Source organism: Erythrolamprus reginae, chromosome 1 (assembly GCF_031021105.1).
Source record: "Erythrolamprus reginae isolate rEryReg1 chromosome 1, rEryReg1.hap1, whole genome shotgun sequence".
NCBI lineage: Eukaryota > Metazoa > Chordata > Lepidosauria > Squamata > Dipsadidae > Erythrolamprus > Erythrolamprus reginae.
The window spans coordinates 117,777,397-117,805,138 of NC_091950.1; the positions used below are offsets into that span (position 1 = coordinate 117,777,397).

Genomic DNA, 27,742 nt, shown 5'->3' on the forward strand with positions numbered 1-27,742 from the left:
TGACTTCCAAGTGAACGGGCATAAGAGGCAGAGAGTACCGCCCGCCCTCTCGGTGTGGCATCCCCCCTCCCCACGTTTCTCCTGGAGGCAATTAAAGTTTGCTCTTCAGAAACTTCACGCCCTAGAAACCGGGGAAGGGGGGGGCGAAGGGAGAGCTAATGTCACGAAGGCTGCCTATCCCGGGGGTCAACCTGCTCCGAGCAATCTGCGGCCACCAATGTTTGCACTGTCTGGCGGCCGGCAGATCGAGAGCGCTCAATAGACGAACATTCCCGGCTCGCTCTTTTTTCTCCCGAGTTTCTATAGAGTCAAAGGCAGGAATGTTAGGTGATTAATTCCGAGGCTCCGCTCCGTTCCATCCAAGCGCCCGCACATCACCCACAAACACACCCCGCGCGCGTACACACATACATACACACACACACTCGCGTCTTGGAGACGACAGCGCCGTACCCCGCAAACCACAAAACCACCCAGCCAAGCTCGGCTTATTTGGCCGACCCCCGCGAACCGAGACGGACTTAGGTAAACACCGGCGAGCTGCTTTTTTAATGACAAGGGCTGCGAAACCAAAACCGCACTTCACTTCGTGGCTGGGCAGCAGCGGCAGCAGCAGCCCTCCTCTTTCCTCCTCCTCCGCCTTTTGCCTCGGCGGAGGCTGAGCGGATCCTTTCCGATGGAGCAGAAGGAAGCCGCGTAAAAGAAGGGTCCCTTTTGCCTTTCCGCGCGCTCTCTCCAGGCTTTGGAGAGTCGGTGGGGAAGGAAGGGAGAGGAGAAGAGAGAAGAGAGGAGAGAAAACCTCCTTGAGCTGCGATCCGATTAAAAGCTGCGTTTGGTTACTTGTTTTTTTTTTCCCTGCGCTTTCTCCCGAGCCGAGACCCGCGACGCGCGGGTGGGTCGGGCAGGCTTTCCCCCAGGGCATCTTTCAACCTGTCCGCCTTGCCATTTCGGTGGCTCAGCCCCAGCCCGGCCGATTCCCTTGCTTTTATTTTTGTGAAGTTGTTGGAGGCGCCCGCAGGATGGGACGTTGGCGGCGTCCTTTCCGAGTCCTGCAGTTGCTCGTCTGGACTTTCCCGCTGGTGACATTGGCTACGTTGGCGGATGAAACCTTAGAGAGAGCCTCCAAATCCGAAGGCTACTGCAGCCGGATCCTGCGAGCACAAGGCACCAGGAGGGAAGGGTATAATGAATTTAGCCTCCGCGTGGAAGGCGATCCGGAATTCTACAAGCCCGGGAACAGTTACCGGGGTAAGTCCACCTTGGGCGCTTTGGGGAAGATTCCCAGAGCAGGATCGTGGGGAGATTAGACGCCGGCAAACTAGTAAAATTTCTCGGGATTGTTTCCCCACTCTCTTTGGTCTAGAACACTTGTTCTTTCGTCTTCCTTCCTTCCTTCCTTCCTTCTTTTCCTTCCTTCCTCCCTCCCTCCCTTTCTTTCTTTCTTTCTTTCTCACTCCTTCCTTCCTTTCTTTCTTTCTCACTCCTTCCTTCCTTTCCTTCTTTCTCGCTCCTTCCTTCCTTCCTCTTCTTCTTTCCTCACTCCTTTCCTTTCCTTCCTTCCTCACTCCTTTTCTTTCTTTCTTCCTTCCTTCCTTTCTTTCTCACACCTTCCTTCCTTTCTCGCTCTTCTCTCCCTCCCTTCCTTTCTTTCTCACTCCTTCCTTCCTCCCTCTCTTTCTTTCTTTCTTTCTTTCCTTCTTTCTTTCTTTTTTTCCTTCTTTCCTTCTCTCTCTCTCCTTCCTTCCTTCCTTCCTTCCTTTCTTTCTTCCTCTTTTCCCTCCCTCCCTCTCTCTTTTCCCAAGTCCTTCTACTTATCTCCCTCTGCCCCCTCGCCTTTCATATTTTAAGGGAAGCCAGCTTCTCTACTACCTGTGCCAGTGTTATTTTTTTTACCTTAATCGCCCCTTGCGCGCTCCTCTGTCAGCCCTACTCCTATTTCACACTTGGCCGGGAAGATTCCGTCCTCGGCTTGTAATTGTCTCCCTGGGAAATAGATAGGAAAAGTTTGCACACTGGCCAAGAAGGCTGTTGGAAGCCACTGCCAGGTTTTTGGTGTTCTCCCCCCACCCACACACCCATCTTCCTGCTTTAAAGTCTGGTTAGTTTTCTCACACCCTCCTCCTCCCTTCCTAAAAGAGGTCAAGCCTGCTTATTGTTTAGAAATCTCTGGGGATGGCTATTTAGCATGAAGATGGGGTGCTCTGTTTGTGCTCAGGAGCATGCAATGACTATCTTATGGGAAAATCTAGACATTATTTATTTATTTGACTTGTGTGCCTCCCAATCCCTTAGGACTCAGATTGATACACATTATATCCCCCCCCCCCATCCCAACATCCATTCCTCCCCGGATTCAGGAAACGGAATAAAGTATTTTAAGAAGAAAAGTAGGACTTTCCCTTCCTGAGGGTGGGAATCTGAAGGACAATCTAAATATGTGGGAGAATAAGGGAGTCTCCATTATGAAACAATGGAGAAATCACTTTTGTTCAGCCAGCATAGCAGATTCATTCTGAGATAAGCAGATTTAACATATCTGATCCAACATTTAATTTGTTTAGATATTTTAAAACATCCTTTGGAAGAATTAGCAAGTCCTAAAACCCAAGTCATCACTTTTTCCTTTAGAAAGTGCTGATGGTAGAAATAATTTTTTTTGGGGGGACTACATTTTCTACTGTTTTTTTAACCTATAGCTTAGATAAATAAAACATCAACCAAAAATGATTTATCCATCTCCTATGAGACATACTAAACTAAACGAAACTCAGACTTGAATTGCTCTCTCTCAAAACATATTCTTATAAAAGCAGATTTCTATCAAGCAGTAAACCACTTGTGATTAGAGCACTATCTTATGGTAGGTGGGGAAATACTAAACAAAAGTAGTTGAAGCAAAACATAGGGAAAAACCTAAATATTCTTTTTGAATAACTCTAAATATGCAACTCCTTATCTGCTATATCTCAACTTGATTCCTGCCTTTTAGAGGTTTCTTTTTTGCAGCTGTTAAGTTATAAATATGAAATTTTAGTTTATCTGAAAAGTTGTGGGATAGGAGGAAAACATCTGTCAAACTCCTAAAACAAACTTGGGGGGAAAAAATCCCCCAACAAAATGCAAGCAAAGATCTTTTACATGTTCACTAGCAGTTAAAGGTTGTGGTTCTAACTGCTGGTACTTTAGAATGTGGTATCAAAAATTTAGCAAACATAACTTATGGCATTCAAAGCCAAAATCCTTCCAAATATCTCTTACAATTTAGTCAGATGGAACAAGCATGAAAAGTATTGCTCAGTGCAACTTCCTTTCTTCTAGCAGTTTAATATTGTCACATTGTTTTATTTTTATTAACTGTCATAACAATTTAACAAGTATCTCTCAGGCAATATGGAATGACATCACACTAAATACTGTATGGAAGCAGATTTTTCCCTGTACTATTTTTTTTTAAAAAAAAATGATTCTCCCAGAAATTGTCTTATCAAAATGCAAAGGATGCAACAAGAACAGCTGATTAAATTAAGGGCAAACTGAGGTTACACAGCTTATAAATTATCAGGAAGCAGCGAAATGTTCTTTAAAATAAGATGGGAAATGTGAAATATAGGCAATAGTGCCTGAGGACATTAGTGGGGAAATCCTGATGCCAAGAAGTAGCCCAGGTGTTTTCATCATCCTGTGGGCTTTTAAGAAAAATAAATCATGATTTGGAGCCTGAAGCTCTTCTTCAAACAGCAAGAACAGGAATGAAGAGGTCCCCTGCTTATAGCTTTGTATAGCTGACAATCACTTGTTTTGGGATAAGAAAGATGTAATCCATTCTCAAGTGAATCAACATCTTGTTGATTTGGGGTCTATCCATAGGTCACTTTCATTCGCCAAACAGATCATTAGCACAACTCATTCAACTTCAGCCATGGGCTGTGTTGTGTCCCACCCACCACGGTTACCAGGAGGTGTAAGTGGTACACATTTTTGTGAAGAAAGGCCTATAAGAAGGCATCAAAAATGAAGAGCAATTTTGATGAAGAGCTGTGTCAACTTATAAAAAAAAATTGGATTGGGGTTGGGGTGAAAAGAAAGAAGCCCAATCAACAGACGTATGGCATAAAACTTTTTATATTCAACAATAGTGCCTTATTAGATAAATCCATTTATGGACCCTTTTCAAAAGCTTAGAAGGTATTTTTTGGCTGTCAGCCTTCAAGGACATTGGGGCAGATGAACACATGCTCACACCTAGAGTTCACAATATCAGGAAGCCTTCCGGAACCTTTAATAATCAGTGGCGGTTAGTTTAAGTCACCAAGATTATTTCGTAGCATTGAGAGAAACTACCATACACTCATTATCTAATATTATTCAATGTTGTGTGTTAATCTGTGGCAGAGAATGGAAAAGTAATGGTGTGGATGAAGATAGGCTCCTTCCTGTCTAAAACTAAAAAGAGTTTTCTCCAACCCACTCTTAGTATCCAAGTATACTTATCCAAGTTTAAGAGTAATTTTCTTTTTCCAAAATAATTTAAATTTGAAATAACCAGTGAACCACATTACATTTCTCAAGATTCTAGAAGGATATAGAGCCAAAATTTTCAACAACTTTTTTTTTTCCTAGGAAAAATATGGGTGGTTACTTTTTTTTTACAATAAAAAGGAAGAGCATTTTATAGGAGATCCTGGAATATTGCAAGCTCTCCCCTTCCTCTTCACTTCCTCCCCCCTCCTAGTGCTCCAGAAATTATTATACTTTAAATCTTGGGGTGTTGGAGAGTGCACATAGAGAAACTTTGCAGAAAGGGTTGAGAGAGAGGAAAGAGAAGCTAACAGCAAACCTAGTTTCCAGATAAACAGTTGAAGAACGTTCTGGAAACATTGAGTGAAATTTTGCCTTTAATTTCTATGCCACAGATATTTTGGATTTTGATCTGCAATAGTGGAGAAAGAGGGATAAACTGCATTGTTTATCCATCTATGGAGATACACACATGCAGCCCCCTTATACCAACCTTTCCTTTCTTGATACCCCAGGATTGGCCAGGAAGGGTAACATTACAATCTACAACGGTCTTGAGAAGCACTGTACAGTACAGTGGTACCTCTATCTACAAACGCCTCTACTTACAAACTTTTCTAGATAAGAACCGGGTGTTCAAGATTTTTTTGAACCATTTTCCACTTACAAACCCGAGCCTCCAAAACTGTAACTGGAAAAGGCAGGGGGAAGCCTCCATGGGGCCTCTCTAGGAATCTCCTAGGAGAAAACAGGGCCGGAAAAAGCGGGAAGAAGCCTCTCTGGGGCCTCTCTAGGAATCTCCTGGGAGGAAACAGGGCTGGAAAAGGCGGGAAGAAGCCTCTCTGGGGCCTCTCTAGGAATCTCCTGGGAGGAAACAGGGCCTCCATCCTCCCTGTGGTTTCCCCAATCACACACATTATTTGATTTTACATTGATTCCTATGGGAAAAATTGCTTCTTACAAAATTTTCTGCTTAAGAACAGTGTGACAGAGATGCATCTTTCTGTAAATAACAACAGCACATTCTCTCAGTTTGCAAATATGAAATAAGTTAGGAAACACCACTGGCAATACTTTATTTATTTATTTATTTGTTTGTTTGTTTATCAGATTTGTATGCCGCCCCTCTCCGCAGACTCGGGGCGGCTCACAGCAATAATAATACAATGTAAACAAATCTAATATTTAAGTTAATTTAAAACCCCAATTTAGAAACCAATCATACATACTAACATATCATGCATAAATTTTATAAGCCTAGGGGGAGGGAAAGTCTCAATTCCCCCATGCCTGACGACAGAGGTGGGTTTTAAGGAGCTTACGAAAGGCAAGGAGAGTGGGGGCAATGATTCCAATGAGTCCAATGATTTTGGAGACATCCCTTCAAATAAAGCTAATTTGAGTCTGCAATCCTATCTACAGGTGAACTTCACCAAATACATTTTGTTGGCATAGATGCAGTATATATGTAATCATGTTATTGTAGCTGGTCTTCATTTTCCTCTTGCCACTTGAGGCAAAGCACTTGTACCACCTCTCAGTTGTCTCTTAAAAACCAGCATAAGTGAATGTTGGCTCTTTTTGACTTTTGTCAGCATCATGAGCTGAGCAGTGAGCAATCGCTCACTTAAAAATCATCATCAACTCAGAGTTTTTCAAACCTGCCCAGAAGCCGAGAGAGAAAGAGTGAGAGGGAAGGAGAGAGAGAGGAAGAGAGGAAGAGAGAGAAACAGATAGAAAAAAGAGAGGAAGGAAAAGAGAAAGGAAAAGAATGGGAGTAAGGAAGAGAGAAAGAAAACCAAAATCTAGTTTGAAACTAGCTCTATTTATTTATTTATTTGTTTGTTTGTTTGTTTGTTTATTTATTTAATATTTCTGTGCCGCCCAGTCCCAAAGGGACTGCTGCTCAGACACTATACTTTTCCGCCCACCCCCCCAAAAAATTAGAGGGAACACTGATTCATGAGTGTAGATGTCCTCATATTCCCCTGGCTAAAATATATACACTCTTCACAATTGTTTAAAATTGCACTGCAAATAAAACTATTAAGTTGTGAATGCAGGTTGAGCAAAAGCACCTCCAAAAGTACAGCTTTATACAGTATAATATCTATTTATATACAATAATGAAAATTATTTCTATTTATCAAATGTGGTTCCTACTGTTGTTCTTTATCATAGGGATGTTTTTTCTGGTTTTTTTGTTTAGAAAGGCCAAGACTAAGATATTAGTAACAGTATATGGCAGAATATTGTGAGAGTTCAGAGATTTTGAAATAAGGAGAAGGAGTACTACACCGGAAGTAAAAAAGAAGAATCAATTATATTTTATCTTGACTCTTTCCACTGTAAGATTTAGGATTTTGTCCAAACTTTCTCTTACTCTATGTGCAGCCTGTGGAAGTGGAACTTTGTATAATCTACTCTGACAGCAAATGTGGATATAGTAGTATTAATCCTTTCTTTTGCAAATATCAGGAGGAACGTCAACTCCATTGAAAACCAAGGCTGGTAACCAGGGGTGGGCTACTGCCCGGACCGGGGTGGGGGGGACACGTGAAAATGGAGCTCCACCCCAGAGCAACCAATTTGCACTGAAAGATGTTGAAAGAAAATGCAGGGCATCCTGCATAAGCCACGCTCATAGTGTGATAGTAAAAGTTTTTGGTAGTCCTTCACTGCTTGTAACTAATTCCTTCCACAATGGGAATGTTTTTCATGGCTCACCTAAGGGACCAGTAGTGCAGGGTTGCATAATAGAAGAATTTGTACTACAAAGTTGTGATTCTACAGAAATAACCTAAAATAGATAGATTTAGTAAATATGTGCGGCAGAATTCTGATTGGCAGCTAGATGGAGGCAATACAGTTCATTCTGATTCATCTCAGGTTTGAGATACAGAATCTCAAAAGAAAAAGAAAATGATAACGGAATTAGAGAGTGGAAGTTGGGAGTAGGAAGTGGCTTGCTTCTGTTTTTGTTCCCGTCTTCTAAATTTGGGCGATCTCATATTACTTCTCATATCCAGAATCAAGAGATCTCTAGTCAATGCAGACAGAATGTAGAAGGAGAAGAGAAATAAATCCACCTCCCACAGTCTCTTGGATGTAACTCTAAGCTATTGTCCATGTGAGTGGCTTGATTGGTAAGTGGGATGAGTGGATTCCCAAAGGAATCTGTTGACCCAGTTAGACCCTGGACAGGTAAGATTTATTCCTAAGCAGACACAGTTTTATAGGGTTAAAACAATCCCATTAGTTAGTTGTATCAAGGGGACTATTGACTATGGGGATTAATTAATCCGTTTTCTGTACCAAGATGACATTGAAATTGCAGAGAAGCAAAGTGGAAACAAAGCCACTACAGCTGTCCTTTCCTACCCCGACCCCCAACTATATGAGCGAATGAGAAAATGAGCAAAACCAAATGGAAAAAGATAGTTGCATTTCCCTGCAGGCTTGATAAATCTACCTTAGACTGGGAAAACAGAAGGGTTATTAAGCACAGCAAACATCAGCATGGATAGCTGGGGAGATATATAAGACTTGCTTTATTGCAGCTTACAATTCTCTATGTGATGGTAAGATATCACATTTTGGCAAACTTGTTTGTCTGCATTTATGGGATTGTTTGCTACAATATCAACTACTACAACTAATTGGAAAGTATATTCCATTCCTTCTTCTCTCTGAAGAATACATACAGCCATCTCTCAATGGATGACGCTACAAATGCATCTTTCTGATCTAGACAATTAACTGATCATTACAGGCTTCTTCTTGCTTTTAGTGGCTCTTAATCCTAATGTTAATTGTCATAGTACCTGACCAATGGAACAGCTTCCCCCTGACATTCAGAGGGCTCCAGTCCTTCACAAGGGTGTGAAGACCTAGTTTCCCTCAGACATTTGACTGGGTCATTGAACTCCATATAGGTGCAGCTATATTGTGAGATTGTTGTAGTTACTATATTATGGTTTTATTATTTTTGTGTTCATTTAGATAGATAGATAGAGAGAGAGAGAGAGAGAGAGAGAGAGAGAGAGAGAGAGAGAGAGATAGAGACAGTTAGATATAGATATAGAGATATAGATATACAGTATAGATATATATAGATATATATAGATATATATATAGATAGAGATAGAGAGATAGAGAGATGATATATATGACAGAGATAGAAATAACATGTTTGTGGGTTATTGTCAGCCCTCCAAGAATACACATTTAAGATGGCTGGATAAATAAGTTTAAACCAATAAATAAGTTTCTCCAAGGACCAAAGTTTAGCAAAATTAGTTCTAATCAGGCCAAATCTAAAATATTTAGCTGCTTGATTAAGAGGTGGAGAGTTTAGGAACTCCTACTGAATTTAGTGGTTGTATTTGCACAACAAGTGAACTGAACAGTTAATAAGAATAGTACTGATAGTAGCAGCAACATATCTATTTAACATGGACTTGTAACTAAGCACAATATAGATGTTGATATACCATAATTATTGGTTTAATAAAGTAAAATATTTGTACATCCAAATTAATGTATTTAAACATTTTACTTTTAATATCAAATCTTAAAATATATTAACTTCCACAGTAAAATAGCTTTCAGTGACCCAAGAAAAAAAAGTAGGCTTAGTTAGAGGTGGTATTCAGTTTGTTCTGACCAGTTTTGAGGAACCAGTAGAGGAAATTTTGGGTAGTTCGGAGAACTGGCAAATACCTTTCAGCTGTGGCGAGGGGGGCGTTCACCAAGGTTCGCCTGGTGCACCAGTTGCGACCCTATTTGGACCAGGAGTCACTGCTCACAGTCACTCATGCCCTCATCACCTCGAGGCTTGACTACTGTAACGCTCTCTACATGGGGCTACCTTTGAAAAGTGTTTGGAAACTTCAGATCGTGCAGAATGCAGCTGCAAGAGCAATCATGGGCTTTCCCAAATATGCCCATGTTACACCAACACTTTGCAGTCTGCATTGGTTGCCGATCAGTTTCTGGTCACAATTCAAAGTGTTGGTTATCACCTATAAAGTCCTCCATGGCACCGGACCAGATTATCTCAGGGACCACCTTCTGCTGCACGAATCCTAGTGACCAGTTAGGTCCCACAGAGTGGGTCTTCTCCGGGTCCCGTCAACTAAACAATGCCACTTGGTGGGACCCAGGGGAAGAGCCTTCTCTGTGGCGGCCCCGGCCCTCTGGAACCAACTCCCCCCAGAAATTAGAATTGCCCCCACCCTCCTTGCCTTTCGTAAGCTACTTAAAACCCACCTCTGCCACCAGGCATGGGGGAATTGAAATCCTCTTTCCCCCTAGGCCTTTACAATTTTATGCATGGTATGTCTGTATGTATGTTTGGTTTTTATATTAATGGGTTTTTAATCGTTTTTAGTATTGGATTATTATTGTACGCTGTTTTATTATTGTTGTTAGCCACCCCAAATCTCCGGATAGGGGCGGCATACAAATCCAATAAATACAAATACAAATACCACCTCTGGCTGGCCCCGCCCCCATCTATTCACTGCCTCTTGAGTCCCAGCTGATCGGCTGGGTCTTCTTTTGTTGCAAAGGAGAACAGAGCTGGATAGCAAGTTAAATGGGTAGGGAGGGAATGGAGATTTTGCAGTATCCTTCTCCCAGAGGTCTGACTCCAAGTTTAATTATGGGAGGGGGGAAAATACAGTTTTGCACAACTGGAGCCAAGTGAGGAAAATCTCCCATCAGAGAAAAAAGTATTAATCTTGACCTAGTAGTTTGGTCAAATCCATAAGTCCCTGAACCACCAGCATATTTTTAAAACAATAACTGACAGTACACAGGGCGTGATGTATCAGCCTCAGCATAATAAGTAAGGTCCAGAGCTGTGATGGCGAACCTATGGCAAGGTTGCCAAAAGTGGCATGTGAAGCTATATGGGAGGGCATGCAAGACTTTTTCATGTTTCAGCTCCGTGCGCATGCCCTGGAGGCAAAAAGAATTTCCCAACAGACAAACCAAAAGTTCGGAATAATGCACATTTTTTTTCACCTACCAGCAGTGGTGGGTTCCTGTGGATGCATTCCAGAGTGCCACATTGTTAGGAACCCACTAATGATGCGATTTTTGGCATTTTTCCCCCGATGTCTCCTGAGAAAGAGCTTTTCAGCTGTGCTTTGGATGAAGAATAAAAGTCGGCATTAAGACGAGGGCGGGTGGGAAAGCTTCTTCCCACATGGAGATGCCACTCTGGACCATACCGGTAGGAAACCACCACTGCCTGACAGGCTTCAGAAAGACGCGTGTGCATAGGTGGGGGGCAGCACAGGCGCGCATGTCTGTGGGGGGAAAGAAGGGGTGTGAGCACGTACACGCATGTTAGCACACCCTCTTTTGGCACATAAACCAAAAAAGGTTCAACATCACTGGTCCAGAGTATTATAGGTAATGACCTATAAAGCCCTACGTGGCATCGGACCAGAATATCTCCGAGACCGCCTTTTGCCGCACAAATCCCAGTGGCCGATTAGGTCCCACAGAGTTGGCCTTCTCCGTGTCCCGTCGACTAAACATTGTTGTCTGGCGGGCCCCAGGGGAAGAGCCTTCTCTGTGGCGGCCCTGGCCCTCTGGAATCAACTACCCCCAGAGATCAGAACTGCCCCTACCCTCCTTGTCTTTCGTAAATTGCTTAAGACCCACCTATATTGTCAGGCATAGGGGAATTGAGACATCTCCCCCAGGCTTATATAGTTTTATGTATGGTTTTGTTGTATGGTTTTTAAATGTCAGGTTTTTAGATACTTTCTTTTATATATTACATTTGTTACATTGCACATTGTTATTATTATTGTTGTGAGCCACCCCGACTGTGGAGAGGGGCGGCATACAAATCTAATACATTATTATTATTAATTATTATTATTATGAGTGCCAGTATTCCAGACAAAAATTATGGGTTTAAATGCGGTGACCCAAGAAACAGATAGGTATACTGATATTAGATTTTTTTTTATTGTTTTACACTAAAGTAGTGAGAGAAATTATACTGGTAAGATTGCTACTTTTCCTAAATATTTTCTCCCTATCATCCTGCTTTGGTTTCCAAACTCAAATATGAATTTGATGCTACTGTGAAGTTAACTAGGAAAGGAAGTTTCTTATAACAGTTATTTTTCCTATGGTGAAATCCAGTACAACTCATGCTGTTTGGAAGGCCAGATTTTATCAAATGTTATCCATTTTTCTGATGCTTCTGATTTAAGTAAAGGTGAACTATTAGAAAGAAGTATAGAGGAAATTGTTGCAAATGATATGAACTGGTCCGATTTTAGCTTTCAAAAAAGCCACAGGAAAACTCACTTTACTATGAAGAATGAAAGTAATCAGACTGAATTTCTGCAAAAAATGTGGCTAATATTTTTCTGACTGTTGGTTTTGCTGTTCAAAACCCGCTAAATAAATGAGTACCACAGACATATATTTACTTAAGACAATATTACCTTGTCAATGAGCCAATGTAGTATTCAGTAATATTAAGATATTAGAGGACCACGGTGAATATACTTCTTTAGCAAAGATATTTATCTGAGATACTAAAATCTCTGAGAATAACTTATGTTCTAGATCAGATAGACAATGAAGAGATAAATTCTCAACTATCTGTTAATTACACTGGGTAGAATTAATTTAATGGGATGTCTATGTACATTCTCGGATATCCAAGTAATGGTTGTTACAAAGGTGGGTTTTTTTTTCAAAAGGCAACAGGACAGTTGAGTTACCTTTTGAAAAAAACCCCACCTTTAGGATAACTTATTGGAAATTTCAAATTAGCAATCAGAAATTCTAATGAATTTAATAGTTGCTGCTAAAGGAGTAGGCACAGAAAGTAAGAATTAGCAAATGTCGATATCATTTAGATTTAATCATGTGTCCACAGGAACTTAGCATGTCAGGTGAGATTAGCTTATCATATCATGTGAACATAAATAATTCATTCATTTCTTTTCCTTGACATGTTCCAGCTAGGACATGATTTATTTCTTTTTAGTTAGGCTTACTGTCCAAATTGTTGAAATAATTAGTATGAAATTTTCCACTGGAAGAAGCTAAAGAAGACTTAGTTTCTTCAAAGCAATAATGGAGAAGAGGGAAAGGATGTGAAATACGAAGTTTCAGCTTCATTACAAACTGACATATTATGGGAATGGAAAGATTAAGTTCTAACTACATTCTGTTTCATAACTATAAATCAGACTTTTACAAATAATATATTATTACTTTAAAATGCAGAGACATTTTGATAGTGAAATGCTGTGACTGGATTTTGACCTTTAATATCCACATATTCATATTTTTCTTTATAACAGGAAAGAGAAGGTCCTAATAACACTAGACTTATGTAATCTAATAAGTCTGGGAAACTATGTCTTCAGCCAAAGGTTAACATTGGGAAATAAGTCATATCACTCATGAATACTTTGAATTGCTTCTACTCATAGACCCCCCCCAAAAATAGAACATGATTCTTGCAAGTAGAAACAATGAATCATGCTAAATAATTTTTTAAATTAAAATTAGGCTGGAATAAACATTCTGAGTGATTTTCCAACAGAATGTTAGAATATCCAGTATGTGCCATTATAAATCTCTTGTCTTCTTTAAAGAAATAGCTTTTTGCCATCAGTTTCATTAACATTGGAAAATGCTGCCCATTCTACGTCAAAAGCTTTTTTAAAAAATTCCCTTGTCAGCCCACTCTTGTAACAATTTGATGTGGCATTTCGGTTTCTATTGACCAAAAGTACAAAGGTTCACAGATCAGTGAAAGTATAAAAATACAAGGGGCAGAGATCTATTCCCTTCTGAAATGCATTCTTAACATTTTGTCTTACTCTGTTTAATTGATGCTTTGTAGCTCTGTTGTCTTAAAGAATAGAGGTTTTTTGCTGTGATGCTCACTTTCATATGTAAGGAAAATATCTGTGTATTTCTCATAAGTAAGACAGTATTTATACAGGAAGTGATAAGAATGGAAAATACTAATTGAATGGACTCCTGGTATAACATTAAAATCCTATTTGTACTTTGGTTTAGGTTTTTTCCCCATTATCTAGTTCTTAACGTTACTATTTGTTTATATTTATGCATCTAAACTTTCAGATATCCTTTTTTTTAAATTTAGAAACAATGGCACTTAGAGTAGTGCAGATCAGCAACTATGTTGTTCAGTGGCTTTTCCCAGGACATATTACATGGATAGAATAGAAATATTTGTAATTCAGAATTGAACTGTGAGGTCCTTGATACCCTTTGAGCTTGATTGTTTTTCTTAAAGAGATTTGTTGTTTTATTTATTTTATTTATTTATTAGATTTGTATGCCGCCCCTCTCTGTAGATTTGGGGCGGCTCACAACAATAACAAGAACAATGTAAGAACAAATCTAATAATTTAAAAAACACTAAAAAACCCATTATTAAAAGCAAACAAACACACAAACAGTATAAACTGTATAGACCCGGGGGAGATGTGTCAGTTTCCCCATGCCTGATGGCAGAGATGGGTCTTAAGAACTTTACGAAAGGCAAGGAGGGTGGGGGCAGTTCTAATCTTCAGGGGGAGCTGGTTCCAGAGGGTTGGGGCCGCCACAGAGAAGGCTCTTCTCCTGGGTCCCGCCAAACAACATTGTTTAGTCGACAGGACCCGGAGAAGGCTAACTCTGTGGGACCTAACTGGTCGCTGGGATTCGTGCAGCAGAAGGCGGTCCCGGAGGTTTTCTCGCAGACACATTGATGATGTTATCTAGTTTGGTAATGAAATGTATGCAAGAAAACAACCAAGCTCAGAGAGCACCAAGGACTCCGTATTGGATGGTTTACGATTGGTTGAAAATAAAGTTTAGAGCTACACATTGAAAGTTACCCTCTCCCCAGCTGATCAGCTCTATTTATTTGAATAATTGATGTAGAGGGGTTTCATTTACTGGATATGCAAACATATCCATCTTGGTGTTGTGGTTCAGCCTGGGACCCCTCCGGGAATGGCTGATTTGCTGTCGGTGTCCGGCTCAGAGGCTGAGGACCAGGAGGGGCAGACTGATGAAGAAGCTGAATCCCAGGCTGAAGATGAAGGACAGCCAGAGTTCCACCAGGGGGAGCTCTCCCCAGCAAGCAGCCTGGATTCCCTGGGGGAAGATGCTAGTGACTTCATAGATATGCGACAGAGGAGAGCTAACGAGAGAAGAACGCAATTGGCCAGATATTTCCAGCATTAGGGGTCGCAGCTGGGTTTGGGTGTGGTGCTTGGGAAAGGATAAAAGGCGGCCCCACCCTTCCTGGCTTGTGGAGTTTTATCTTGGAGATTCGTGAGACCTGTTTGTGAACTTTGGTGGCTACAATCCTGGTTTGTGCCTTGGACTCTTGAAACCTTGGGGGGGTGTGCCAGCAAGAAGCTTTTGGAATTGACTGGACATCAGGACCCTGTTGTAAAGTATTGTAACCTGTCTGCTGTGAAGACAGGTTTTCTTTTGTGCTTATTTTTTCCTGCTATAAATTATTTTTGGATTTTACCAGAGTGTCTGGCTGTTTTTCAGTGGGTGTGGAGGTCTGGGAAAACCCAGACAGAACAGAATAAAACTCCACCAACCACCAGACACCTGGTGCTCATTTTGGAGGGGTGGTTTGGTTGTTTTGTTCCTTGCTCTTTGCTGCTGGTTCCTGGTTGGACATCTTTTGTTTTTCGGCTTCCTGTTCTTGCCTGTCACCATGGATGTTGCTGCAGCTGACATGCAGGCTGTCTTTGCAGAGTTGCGAGGGGACATTGCTCACTTGACCCAGACAGTCTTGTTCTTACAACGTCAAGTGGAGGTTTTGTCCCAGGCGGCCCCACCCCAGGCGGCACCTGTGGTACCACCTCCAGCACCTGTGCCCAGAAGGAAATGTTTTGTGGCGATGCCGGAAAAGTTCTGGGGGGACCGGCGGCTGTTTTCTGCGTTCCAGAGCCAGGTGCAGCTTTTTATCAACGCGCAGATGGTGCACTTCGCAGGGGATGACCACAAGGTGGCGTTTCTGTGCAGTTTATTGGCTGGCCCTGCAGCGTCGTGGGTGGCACCGTACCTGACCCGGGATGATCCGCTACTCCAGGACTACAATGCTTTTTGTGACTTGCTGCGTCACCAATTTGCGGACCCGGTGCAGGAACAAACGGCCACGCGGGCGCTGAAGCAATTACGCCAGGGTTCGCGCCCCCTGGTGGACTATATGGCTGACTTTAGGTCTCTGGCCGGGCACGTTCAGTGGAATGAGGCTGCCCTGATCGAGGCCTTTCAAGATGGACTATCCGACACGATGTTGGACGCCTTAGTGCATGAGGTGATGCCCGGCACGTTGGACGGTTTGGAGCGGCATTGCTTGGCAATAGAGGCCAGGCTGTTGGCCAGGGAAGTCCGTCGAGCGGGACGGTCCAACCCCCGTGCGTCAGGCGTCCCGACGACACCTGTTTCGCGGCGGGGGTTGCCAACCGTAAGCACCCCGGCTCCGGTCCCTGCGCCCCGACGTTTTTCACCAGCGCTGCCTCCACGCTTGATGGATCGTGTTGCTGCCGGAGAGCCGATGGACGTAAGTTACGCCCGACCCCGACAGACCCCGGAGGAACGAGGGCGTCGGCGGGCAGCTGGGTTGTGCTTCTATTGTGGGGCCCCGGGACATTTTGCTGTTGTTTGTCCCCACAAGAGGCGGAGCACCGTGGCTGCCGTCGTTCCTGTACCCTACAGCCCTCCCGTACTTCCCATGGCGTCCCCTGTGCAGTTACAGGAGACAACCCCTGGTGTCCCCGTTCCTGCCCTGAACTCTTCGATGGCGGGGCCTTCGTCTGGATGTCCCCCGTCGCCGGAACGATCGGGAAATGAGGGGGGCCCGGCTTGGTGGCAACACTAGGTCGGGCGGGGATCCCATTTTCGTCTGACTCCACGACTCCCGAATTCGGACCGTCTCGACATTTGACGCTTGCGGTGACCTTGCATATCGCGCAACGGACTCGGACTTACCCCGCGTTGGCCCTCGTGGATTCGGGGGCGACGACAAACTTCTTAGACGAAGCCTTTGCCCAACGTCATTCCTTGCCCCTTTGTCCTGTTACCCCGCCATTAACTGTGGAGACTATCAATGGGCGGGTTTTGTTGGCTGGTCCCATCCGTTTCCAGACCCTGCCGGTGCGGATGTGCATCGGAACTCATGAGGAGGCCCTACAGTTTTATGTTACCAAGGGGCTTCATTTTCCCCTCGTGTTGGGGTTGTCATGGCTGCGTGCACATGATCCACAGGTGGTGTGGTCTCAGAACTTGGTCACCTTCTCCAGTTTGCAGTGCGTGGACCATCACCGACATGTGTGCGCAGCCCAAGGCCCAGTAGTTCCCGCGATTCAATTACCCCGTTGTCTCGAGGAATTCGCCGATGTGTTCAACGAAAAGGAGGCGGATCGGCTACCACCACATCGGACGTATGACTGTGCCATTGACCTGCTCCCTGACGCCAAGCTCCCGGCTGGTCGTTTGTATTCCATGTCCGAGCCGGAGCTTGTGGCTCTCAAGGAGTTTGTGGAAAAGAATCTGGCCAAGGGATTTATTCGGCCATCCAAGTCCCCTTTGTCTGCCCCTGTTTTGTTCGTGAAAAAGAAAACAGGTGATCTTCGCCTCTGCTGTGACTATCGCCGCCTTAACGCCATCACAGTGCGGAATAGGTACCCCTTGCCCTTGATCCCTGAACTCATGGACCGGTTGCGGACGGCAATGGTATTCACCAAAATCGATTTGCGCAGTGCGTATAATTTGGTCCGGATGCGGGCCGGGGATGAGTGGAAGACAGCGTTTGGCACGCGTTACGGCCACTTTGAATATACAGTGATGCCATTTGGCCTCACCAACGCCCCGGCCGTGTTTCAACATCTGATGAACGACGTGTTCCGGGACATGTTGGACCATTTTGTGGTGATTTACCTTGATGACATTTTAGTGTATTCCCCGAACCATGCCTTGCATTTGACCCATTTGCGCCGGGTCCTGCTCCGGTTGCGGGAGCAGCAGTTGTATGCCAAGCTGGAGAAGTGCCAATTCTTCCAGACTACCGTCGAATTCCTGGGGCACATTTTATCTCCAGGTGGCATTTCCATGGACCCGAACAAAGTGGCCGCACTTCAGTCTTGGCAACCTCCACGACGGGTGAAAGACGTACAACGTCTTTTGGGGTTTGCAAACTACTATCGGGCTTTTGTTCCGGGGTATGCCACGTTAACCACGCCCTTGACTCGGTTGTTACAGAAACAAGTCCCATTTGGTTGGGGGGAGGCGGAACAGCGGGCTTTTGATGCCCTGAAAGCGGCGTTCATGGCGGAACCGCTTCTGCGCCATCCTGATCCCGCTCAGCCGTTTGTGTTAGAAACCGACGCTTCAGATGTAGCGGTTGGCGCAGTGCTTCTCCAAGCCCAGCGGCCCGGTGACATGTTGTTTCCGTGTGCCTACTTCTCCCGGAAGCTGTCTCCCTCGGAAAGGAACTATACTATTTGGGAGAAGGAACTTTTAGCGGTGAAGGCCGCCTTTGAGCATTGGCGGCATTACCTGGAGGGGGCCCGTCATCAAATCGAGGTACGGACGGATCACCGGAACCTTGAGTATTTGCAGACGGCCCGGAAATTAAACCAGAGACAGATTCGCTGGTCTTTCTTTTTCGCGCGGTTCAATTTCCGCATCAGGTACACTCCCAGTGCCCAGAACCCCCGAGCGGATGCCTTGTCGCGCAAGCCAGAATACACGCACCCGAAAGAGCTGGCTCCTCTGCAGACAGTGTTACCCCCTGCAGCGTTGGCTGCCACTCAGGACCCAGTGGACTTGCGTCACCGTTTACGGGAGGCGCAGCGTGGGGATGGGTTTGTAGCGCAGAGAGTGCGGGAGTTAACACCCAATTCCCCATGGACGTTTCAAGACGGGCTGCTTCGGTACCGGGGGCAGCTGTATGTTCCCGCCGGCCCAGTGAGAGGGTTGATTATGACCCAGTGTCATGACTGTCCAGTGGCGGGGCATTTTGGGCTGTTTAAAACATTGGAGCTAGTCTCTCGGACATTTTGGTGGCCACGCCTTCAAGATGATGTGCGTTCCTATGTGGCCACCTGTGTCCAGTGTCGTACGGCCAAGGGGGTGACTGGAGCCCCACCGGGATTACTGCGACCTTTACCCACGCCTGAGAGACCCTGGGGTGCCGTGTCCATTGACTTTGTCACTCATTTGCCTGCCTCTGCTCGCTTCACGGTAGTCATGGTGGTGATGGACATGCTCACCAAGATGGTGCATTTTGTCCCTTGCACTAGGGTGCCCACTGCCCAACTCACGGCTCAAATGTTTATTAGTCACGTGTTTCGGTTACATGGGCTTCCGGATCGAGTGGTCTCTGATAGGGGCACACAGTTCACAGCCCGGTTTTGGCGGGAATTGATGTCGGCCCTGAATGTGTCCGTGTGCCTCGCCTCGACGCAGCACCCCCAGACCGATGGCGGTACAGAAAAAGTGATCGGGATCTTGGAACAATACCTGCGGTGTTTTGTGGCGGATCGCCAGACGGATTGGTCCCGGTTTATCCCTGTCGCGGAGTTCGCGTTCAACAATTCCCGTCACTCATCGACCCGGCTCACGCCCTTTTTCGCAAACTATGGATTTCACCCTCGCTTCTTTCCTTTGACCCTCCTAGATTCCCCGGTGCCTGCTGCTGAGGACTTTCTCTCAGAGCTGCAGGCGGTTCACGAGATGGTGAAGAGATACCTGAATAAAGCCAAGGAGGACTACAAGAGGGTGGCTGATCGCTCCAGGCGGGATGTGCCCCCCTTGGTGGTGGGGGATCAGGTGTGGTTGTCCACAAAATATGTAGCCTCTGAACTACCCCGGCACAAACTAGATCCCCGGTTTCTGGGTCCTTTTCCCGTTGAGCGGGTGATTAATCCGGTAGCTTACCGGCTCACCCTGCCGGACAATTTGCGGGTTCACCCTGTGTTTCACCGTTCGCTGCTAGTCCCTGTCCCTCCCGATTGTCCGCTCCGTCCCAATGTTCCCGTGTTTCCTGCCCCGTGTGTTCGTGATCACCTCCCTGAAGCTATGGTACATGACATTGTGGATTCCCGTTGGGTGGATGGGTGTTTCCAGTACAATGTGCAATGGGTAGAGGGGGATCCGGATGATTGCTCCTGGGTGGAAGCGGCGTTGTTGGACGCTCCCGATCTTCTTCGGGCTTTTCACGCCCAGTTCCCTCAGAAACCGCGTCCTCTCCGCTGGCAGGTGGGGAGGGGCCTTCCGCGGGGGGATGGTGTTGTGGTTCAGCCTGGGACCCCTCCGGGAATGGCTGATTTGCTGTCGGTGTCCGGCTCAGAGGCTGAGGACCAGGAGGGGCAGACTGATGAAGAAGCTGAATCCCAGGCTGAAGATGAAGGACAGCCAGAGTTCCACCAGGGGGAGCTCTCCCCAGCAAGCAGCCTGGATTCCCTGGGGGAAGATGCTAGTGACTTCATAGATATGCGACAGAGGAGAGCTAACGAGAGAAGAACGCAATTGGCCAGATATTTCCAGCATTAGGGGTCGCAGCTGGGTTTGGGTGTGGTGCTTGGGAAAGGATAAAAGGCGGCCCCACCCTTCCTGGCTTGTGGAGTTTTATCTTGGAGATTCGTGAGACCTGTTTGTGAACTTTGGTGGCTACAATCCTGGTTTGTGCCTTGGACTCTTGAAACCTTGGGGGTGTGTGCCAGCAAGAAGCTTTTGGAATTGACTGGACATCAGGACCCTGTTGTAAAGTATTGTAACCTGTCTGCTGTGAAGACAGGTTTTCTTTTGTGCTTATTTTTTCCTGCTATAAATTATTTTTGGATTTTACCAGAGTGTCTGGCTGTTTTTCAGTGGGTGTGGAGGTCTGGGAAAACCCAGACAGAACACTTATGAACATTTTTTTTTTTAAAAAAAATCCACTTTCAAGGGCTTTCTTAATGAGATAATCTTCAAATCATCCGTTGCTTTCTCTAGTTAGTCATATTAATAAGTGAAGGATTGTTTGAGATTTAGGGAACATATGTGCTTGAAGTATTGCTAGTGGACAGCATCTGGGGATAGATTATCCAATGAAGGGCCTTCTTAGTTGTGATATCCAGAGTTTCCAGTATCTTCGTTGTTAAAAAAATATGTAGTTATCATTCATTTAATTGATAGTAATGACTTGCTGGATTAAACACCTTTTATAGACAGAAAGAACCTTATGTCCTTAGGTGGAAGAACCTAGATTCAAGCAATTGTCATTTGTGAAAATTGCAAGTGTATTGTATTGAATAGTTAGATGAGGCTGAGGTCAAACTTTAGTATTTAGAGATTAGCAATATTGCCTTTGGCATGCCATATAGACAACTATAGATGTTTATTCACATCTACCGTATATACTCGAGTATAAGCCGAGTTTTTTAGCTCCAAAAATGGGCTGAAAAACACAGCCTCGGCTTATACTCGGGTCATTGACAAAGTCACCACACGAGGGCGCCATTGCTTGAGCCAGAGCGAGGAGGCACCAGCTTTTGTCCCCTCTGGCACGCCGTAGTTCCTCTCCCTAGCTCAAGCAAAGAAGGCAGCCATTTGCAATGGTGAGTCGGATTAAAAAGGCCCCCTGCTGTCAGATTCTCCTCCCCCTCCTTTGAAAGGATTTAAACTGTTTAAAAAATGGTATTTTGTGGTAGTTGCTGTCCTTGCTTGGATAGGATCTAATAATGTGTTATGAGGCAGAGCTAGACAGGAATTCTTTTTCTATCTGTCTATCTTTCTATCTATCTATTTTTCTATCTATCTATTTTTCTATCTATCTATCTATCTGTATCTATTTCTTTCTATCTATCTATCTATCTATCTATCTATCTATCTATCTATCTATCTATTTTTCTATCTGTCTATCTTTATTTCTATCTGTCTATCTATCTATCTATCTATCATCTATCTATCTATCTGTATCTATTTCTATCTATCTATTTTTCTATCTAACTATTTTTCTTTCTATCTATCTATCTATCTATCCATCTATCTATTTCTATCTATCTATCTATCTATCTATTTTTCTATCTGTCTGTCTGTCTATCTATCTTTCTATCTATATCTATCTATCTATCTATCTATTTTTCTATCTGTCTGTCTGTCTGTCTATCTATCTTTCTATCTATATCTATCTATCTATCTATCTATCTATCTATCTATCTATTTCTTTCTATCTATCTATCTATCTATCTATCTATTTTTCTGTCTGTCTGTCTATCTATCTTTCTATCTATATCTATCTATCTATCTCTATCTATCTATCTATCTATCTATCTATCTATCTATCTATCTATCTATCTATTTTTCTGTCTGTCTGTCTGTCTATCTTTCTATCTATATCTATCTATCTATCTATCTATCTATCTATCTATCTATCTATCTATCTATCTATCTATCTATTTGGTTTTCTATGCTGATAACCTCACAGCAGCTAATGCTGAAGCTCTTCTTTGGATACACTTATTTGTTTGTTTGTTTGTTTATTTATTTAATTGGATTTGTATGCAATCCCTCTCCAAGGACTCAGGGTGGCTCACAGCATATATAAAAACAGAACAATAATGTAAATCCAATTAATGATGAGAAGGAATCCAGTTTTGAAGGATTTTAACTCTTAGGTTTTAGCTTTGTTCCTGATCGAGCTACTTTTTTTACTTTTTAATTTATTGTTAATATTGTTAATTTGTTTACCCTCTTTTAAATTTACAGAGCTAGTTTACTGGTTTTCTTTAAAATAAATATTCTAAAACATGTCTCAATTAATGTAATTTTATTGTTTTCCATTTTTATAAGTTACCAGTAGCCACTGCATTTTCTAACCTCAGCTTATACTCGGGTCAATACGTTTTCCCAGTTTTTGTGGCAAAAATTGGTGCCTCGGCTTATACTCGGGTCGACTTATACTCGAGTATATACGGTATATAAAATTCTTTATTTTAAAAAGAAAACACAAAAAACAACAGAGGAAAATATTAAATAAGCTTTAAATCAAAATTATGCTGCAGGGACAAAAAAAATCTTCATGTTGTCTAAAAAATGTCTTATCTGGAACATTTATTGGAGTTGGCAAATTACTAATGGGGAGATATCTCCTATCAAGGCATCATCTTCATAATTTGTTGAATATATAAATTTGATGTTGGTCCTGTGAATTGGAACATTTTACAATTGCTCAGATGGCATAACGTTGTACAGTGCTACACTATACATATATGCACACATAGTGCAGTGCAGTGTAGTGCAGTTTTTATTTTTTTATATTTTATTGATCTTCCTGTAAACTTCCCAGGATTATTGTATATAGGGTGGACAGTCATCTTAGTTAAGGAAGGGAGGGTGGGAGGGAGGGAAGGAAGGAAGGCTGTATCCTTCTATCTATCTATCTATCTATCTATCTATCTATCTATCTATCTATCTATCTATCTATCTATCTATCTATCTATCACACCACCTTTCTCAAATGACTCAGGACAGCATTGCATTCATTGCAATTTATAAGGGTTGCAATGAAAATGCACAGCAGATTGCTTTTGACTGTGGCAATACCAGCTGTATTTAAGGTAGGAAGATCCATCCTCTTTCAAGCTTTTCATCAACACACATTCATCTACGACATATCTGATGCTGCATTCCCAGAATAGTTGATTCCCAAATTAGCATAATGCTAAGCAAAGCAGAATTCTCAAACCTTCAGACAGAATTCCTTGACTATTATTAATATATGAAACTTCTTGTACCTTGGACAATATTGTAATGTGCTTAAAGAAGGAGAAAATAAGATTGTGAACTTTAGCATCTCGGATTGTCATTGAATGGGCTAGAGCTATTGTGGTTGGGTCATTGAGGTGTAATAGTTATGTTCAAGTAATTAAGTAATGATTAGACTATATTGAATATATTCAGGTTCAATTCCTTATTTGTCTCTGGGCGAATGTATACATTTTAAAATTATTTTAAAATTACAGATTCAATAGTTTTTACCCAATATATTAAGGCAAATTTATTGGATTTGTACAGCATGCTAAACCAAAACCAAACAAGCTCTGTCATATTGTGCTGTGAACTGAGCATTATTTGAGAAAATGGTAATGGTGCAAGTGAAATGTCAGTGCCTTTTCATAACTAAAATCAGAAGTTAATTCTAACAAAATGCATTTCACTTTTGTATTCTGTGATATCTTTGTTCATATTTGGTTAGGTGATTCATGTAGACTAATTTTAATTCAGCATAAGTGCTTGAAGGTGGCAGCCTATTTCTTCAGCTGCTAGAACTGCTGGCAGCAGGAAGTAGAAGGCAATTAAGAGAATGTTTACTTTCAATAACCACTGATTTTTTTAAAAAAAGAACCCATAACCTGAATAGTAAAGTATGTGGCAGAGAATGTCACAGATTATAGTTTTATGCTCTTTTCTCTGGGAAATACTTCTGTTGAACTTTTATGGGGCTTACCTCTGGGTACCTAGACTAAAATGTGGATTCTCAGTGAAACTTTTCTCTTTGTACAAACATCCTGTCTCATCAATTTAGCCTTAGTCTCCCAAAAGTACCATGGGGTGTAGACTGTAGCACCTATCAGCATTATGGCTGTTGCAGAGACAGACAATGCTTTCTTTCCATGGGCTCCAGGAAAACTTTTGGACATCAAATCTGAAGCCCTGCTCATCTCTAATGCCTTCTGTTTCTTGGCATTGATTTTGTGGATAAAGACCATTTTGAGCACTCTCATAAGGAAGCTTAAATGTTCACCATATTTCTGTTCACTCCCTACTTCGGTATATTTCCCACTAGAGAATAACTAGCTCTTAGCAAGGAAGAATGTTAGACAAGTTTGAAAATATATCGATGGAAGCTGTCTTAGTAACATGTAGCGTGTCTAGAAATGTACTTGCATGAAAAGGAGTACATTCAAATATCTCTGTTATCAGAAGTACTACTATAAATTAAACAATGTCCAGTTCTTCCTTACATCTCATCAAATTTACTTAGGAGATATAGGGGAGCATCTTTGAAGGGAAATCCAGTTAGCAAAGCAGGAATGTGCTCAATTTATATTTGATATTCCATTTCAAAGATGCGGCTTGTTCTCTGCCAAACACCTTACTACTACTCTTCTTTTTTCAGTTTATAAAAAAAAAACCACAAATCATTTTCCACAGTATTTGGAAAGAGTTCACCATAAGAACTTTTCTTTAGACTAAAACTCTTCTCTGATGGCATGGCTTCCCTTTTCAATTTTAGAAGAATCCATTGAAGATTCCATGTTTGATGGCACCCAGATTCTGGAATGATCAGTCGCAGGGGTGGGTTCTAACTTACCTTGCTGCTGGTTTGCTTCCTCCTGCACAGGTGCACCTCGTGAGAGTGCGCACACTTTCCGTGGGCGCGCATGTGCAGGGCTAAAAAAATAGAAAAGGCCTAAAACAAGATGCTGGCTGCATGCACAGGGCTGGAAACTCAGCTGCTGCATATGCTCAGAAGAAAAAATAAAATTTTAAATTGCAAAATAAAAAAATAAAAAAACATGTCAGGGCCCACGGACCAGCACTGACCGAACTGATTCTGTGACATCATTGTGAGATCAGTGGATCGCTACTAGTTTGGGTGAACTGGTCAAAACAGGGAGGAACCCACCTCTAGCCACCTCTTGGCCAAATCAGTAGCCAATATTTGGGATTTTGTTTTTTGAAAAAAAGAGGAAACAACTTTATGGATTTCAAATTTGGTATTTTTTTCTTCCTTCCCTCTTGCAGTGACACTATCTGCAGCTACACCAGCCTATTTTCGTGGATTCACATTGATTGCCTTGAAAGAAGGCAAAGAAGGAGACAAAGAAGAAGACCATGCTGGTACTTTCCAGGTGAGGAACAGTCTTTTGAACTATTGATTTCGAAATATGAAGTAGAATATGTCTTCCTGTCTGGAAACAGGAGCCATACCTTTCTTTATATACTTTACCCATATCTTAAATTGTCACTGTAACAATGAAATAAGACGTAACAATGAAATGGCTTTAATCAAGTCAGATTAATATGAGAAAAGAACTTTATTTTTTCCCTTTAAAAATAATGTTTATTAAGTATTAACATTAAAAAGGGGGAACAAACATAACAAAAAGTGACATAATACATAGTATAGTGTAAAATTAGTAGTACATAATAATAAATATGTATATTTATAATCAAAGTACAATAAAGAGTGTAAATAATATGGAGTAAGAAAATGAAAAAAAAAGACACAAAGGGATAGAGAGGGGAATAGGGGAAAGGATAGGAAGGAAAGAAAGAAGGGAGGGGACACTTTAGAGTTGTACGACTTTTGGGTGTGAAGGGGTGGTAGGTGTAAATAAACATATATCTTAAGTGTAGTTAATGAGAATTCATAAGTATCGATTAGTCTCAAATGCTATAAATGTTTTGACTGTTAACAATAAACAGTCAGAAAAGAACTAAATAGGCTATAGAATTCAACAAGATGCTGCTATATTCTTACATTTGGAATACTATCTTTTGCCTTACTTTTGAAATCCTTCCAATGAAATTAGTGGGATTTTTGAGCCCAAGTAACATTTATATTTTGCAGCCTTAACTAGTTTATCAAATAATTTGGAGATTGTCCTTGGTACTCAACAATTCCAAGCCCAGATCAAATATTTCTTGACCTTTATTTTTCTTGACACCATTATGTTCTTTCCTGTATGTTCCAATGCCTAGACTAGCAACTTTTATTTGATCTTGGTGAGATTAACACAATCTCTACAAGAGATATCCAGCTATCATCTTTTGGAAATAAGTCTGAATTATTTCAGTGTGGCTTGCTTCCAAGTAAATACAGAAAACATGTACTTAATGAACTCAGATATTATTACTCTTACAAATCGTAGAGATTTCTCAGGAAAAAAATTGTAATATTGTCTTAGATTTCCTAATGATGCCAAATCTAAGCAAAGCCCCAAAAAAGATTTTGCAAAGCAGCCAAAATGATTTCCTTCTGGACAGAGTAAGCAAGGATACTCTGCATGTCTCGCTTCTAGTGAATCTAGGATGCAGGAAGTAGAAAATCGAATCATTACAGTACAGTGATACTACTAATCAGCTCTTCTCACAAAGTTTTTATCAAATTATTATTTAGGATTTTAGTCGCAGACCAAAAACAATATGTACTTATCTGAAATTGCAAATAAAGCATTAAAGAATGTAGTATTAATTCTTGACCTTAATATTACTAGTTACAGGCAAGAACTTGATTCATGAATAATCTCTTAATATACAGTATGATCACTAATTAATCCTTAAAGACCAAAAGTATATTTTGATGAATTGAAGCCACATACTACCATCTCTTCCATTAAACTAGTTTTTGTTGACAGACATAAAACACATAGGATCAAAGTATTCATATTACTCCTTTGGGAAATACCAAGGATACAGGAAGATTGTAATCATTTTAGCTAGATGGAAATTAGTAACTCTATTCAAAATACAAAGAAAAAGATAAAATGCTAAGTAAATTAAATTCTCAAATCAGTGTTAGCTCTGTGACTCTGGTGTTAATAGACTTTTGGTCTGCCTAGTTTCATTAATAATAGGGAGCAGAATTTGCTTTAGAAATTTTTTTTTTGTAAAAAATAAAAATGGAGAATAGGCAACATTGTTGAAAATTAAAAAGGAATCCCCTCCAAAAGGAAATATGTATACATTATTTTCTACTGTTCATTCCTTCCTCCCTTTCTACCTGATATATATTGTTCCATGTATTATTCTTAATGAATTAATTCTTAATTATAATTAATGAATAATGGGTAATTATAATTAGTTATAATTAATGGTTTAATTAATTAATTAAATAAATAACTAATTATGCCTGTTAATTTAGCAGGAAAAAACATTAGGGCAGAGTGGAACTGTGGGTTAGGCTTCCAACTGGAGATAAAAAATTTCTCTGCAGGTAAAAGATAGGATTCAAATACAGTGGTACCTCAAGATACGAACCCCTCATCTTACGAACAACCCGAGATACGAACCCGGGGTTCAGAAAAATTTTGCCTCTTCTTACGAACTTTTTTCGTGTTACGAACGGCAAACCCGAACTTCCGGGTTTGGCATTCCGGAGGCTGCTGGGAAGCCCCGCAGCCCGGCTGTCACCTTTTAA

General features: G+C 42.0%; 1 protein-coding gene across 2 annotated transcripts in view; it reads left to right on the forward strand.

Moving 5' to 3' along the window:
• The first annotated feature begins 242 nt into the window (after positions 1-242).
• The window catches only part of SPON1 (spondin 1), a 393,098-nt gene continuing 365,598 nt past the window's right edge, over positions 243-27,742 (forward strand). Inside the window, exons 1-2 of one of the 2 annotated variants that reach the window (XM_070762471.1) lie at positions 243-1,248; positions 25,345-25,451. In XM_070762471.1, the coding sequence (XP_070618572.1) occupies positions 1,020-1,248; positions 25,345-25,451 (336 nt within the window). In that variant the 5' untranslated portion in view covers positions 243-1,019. The remainder of the gene's footprint in view (positions 1,249-25,344; positions 25,452-27,742) is intronic. The other variant, XM_070762480.1, reaches the window with a different exon arrangement.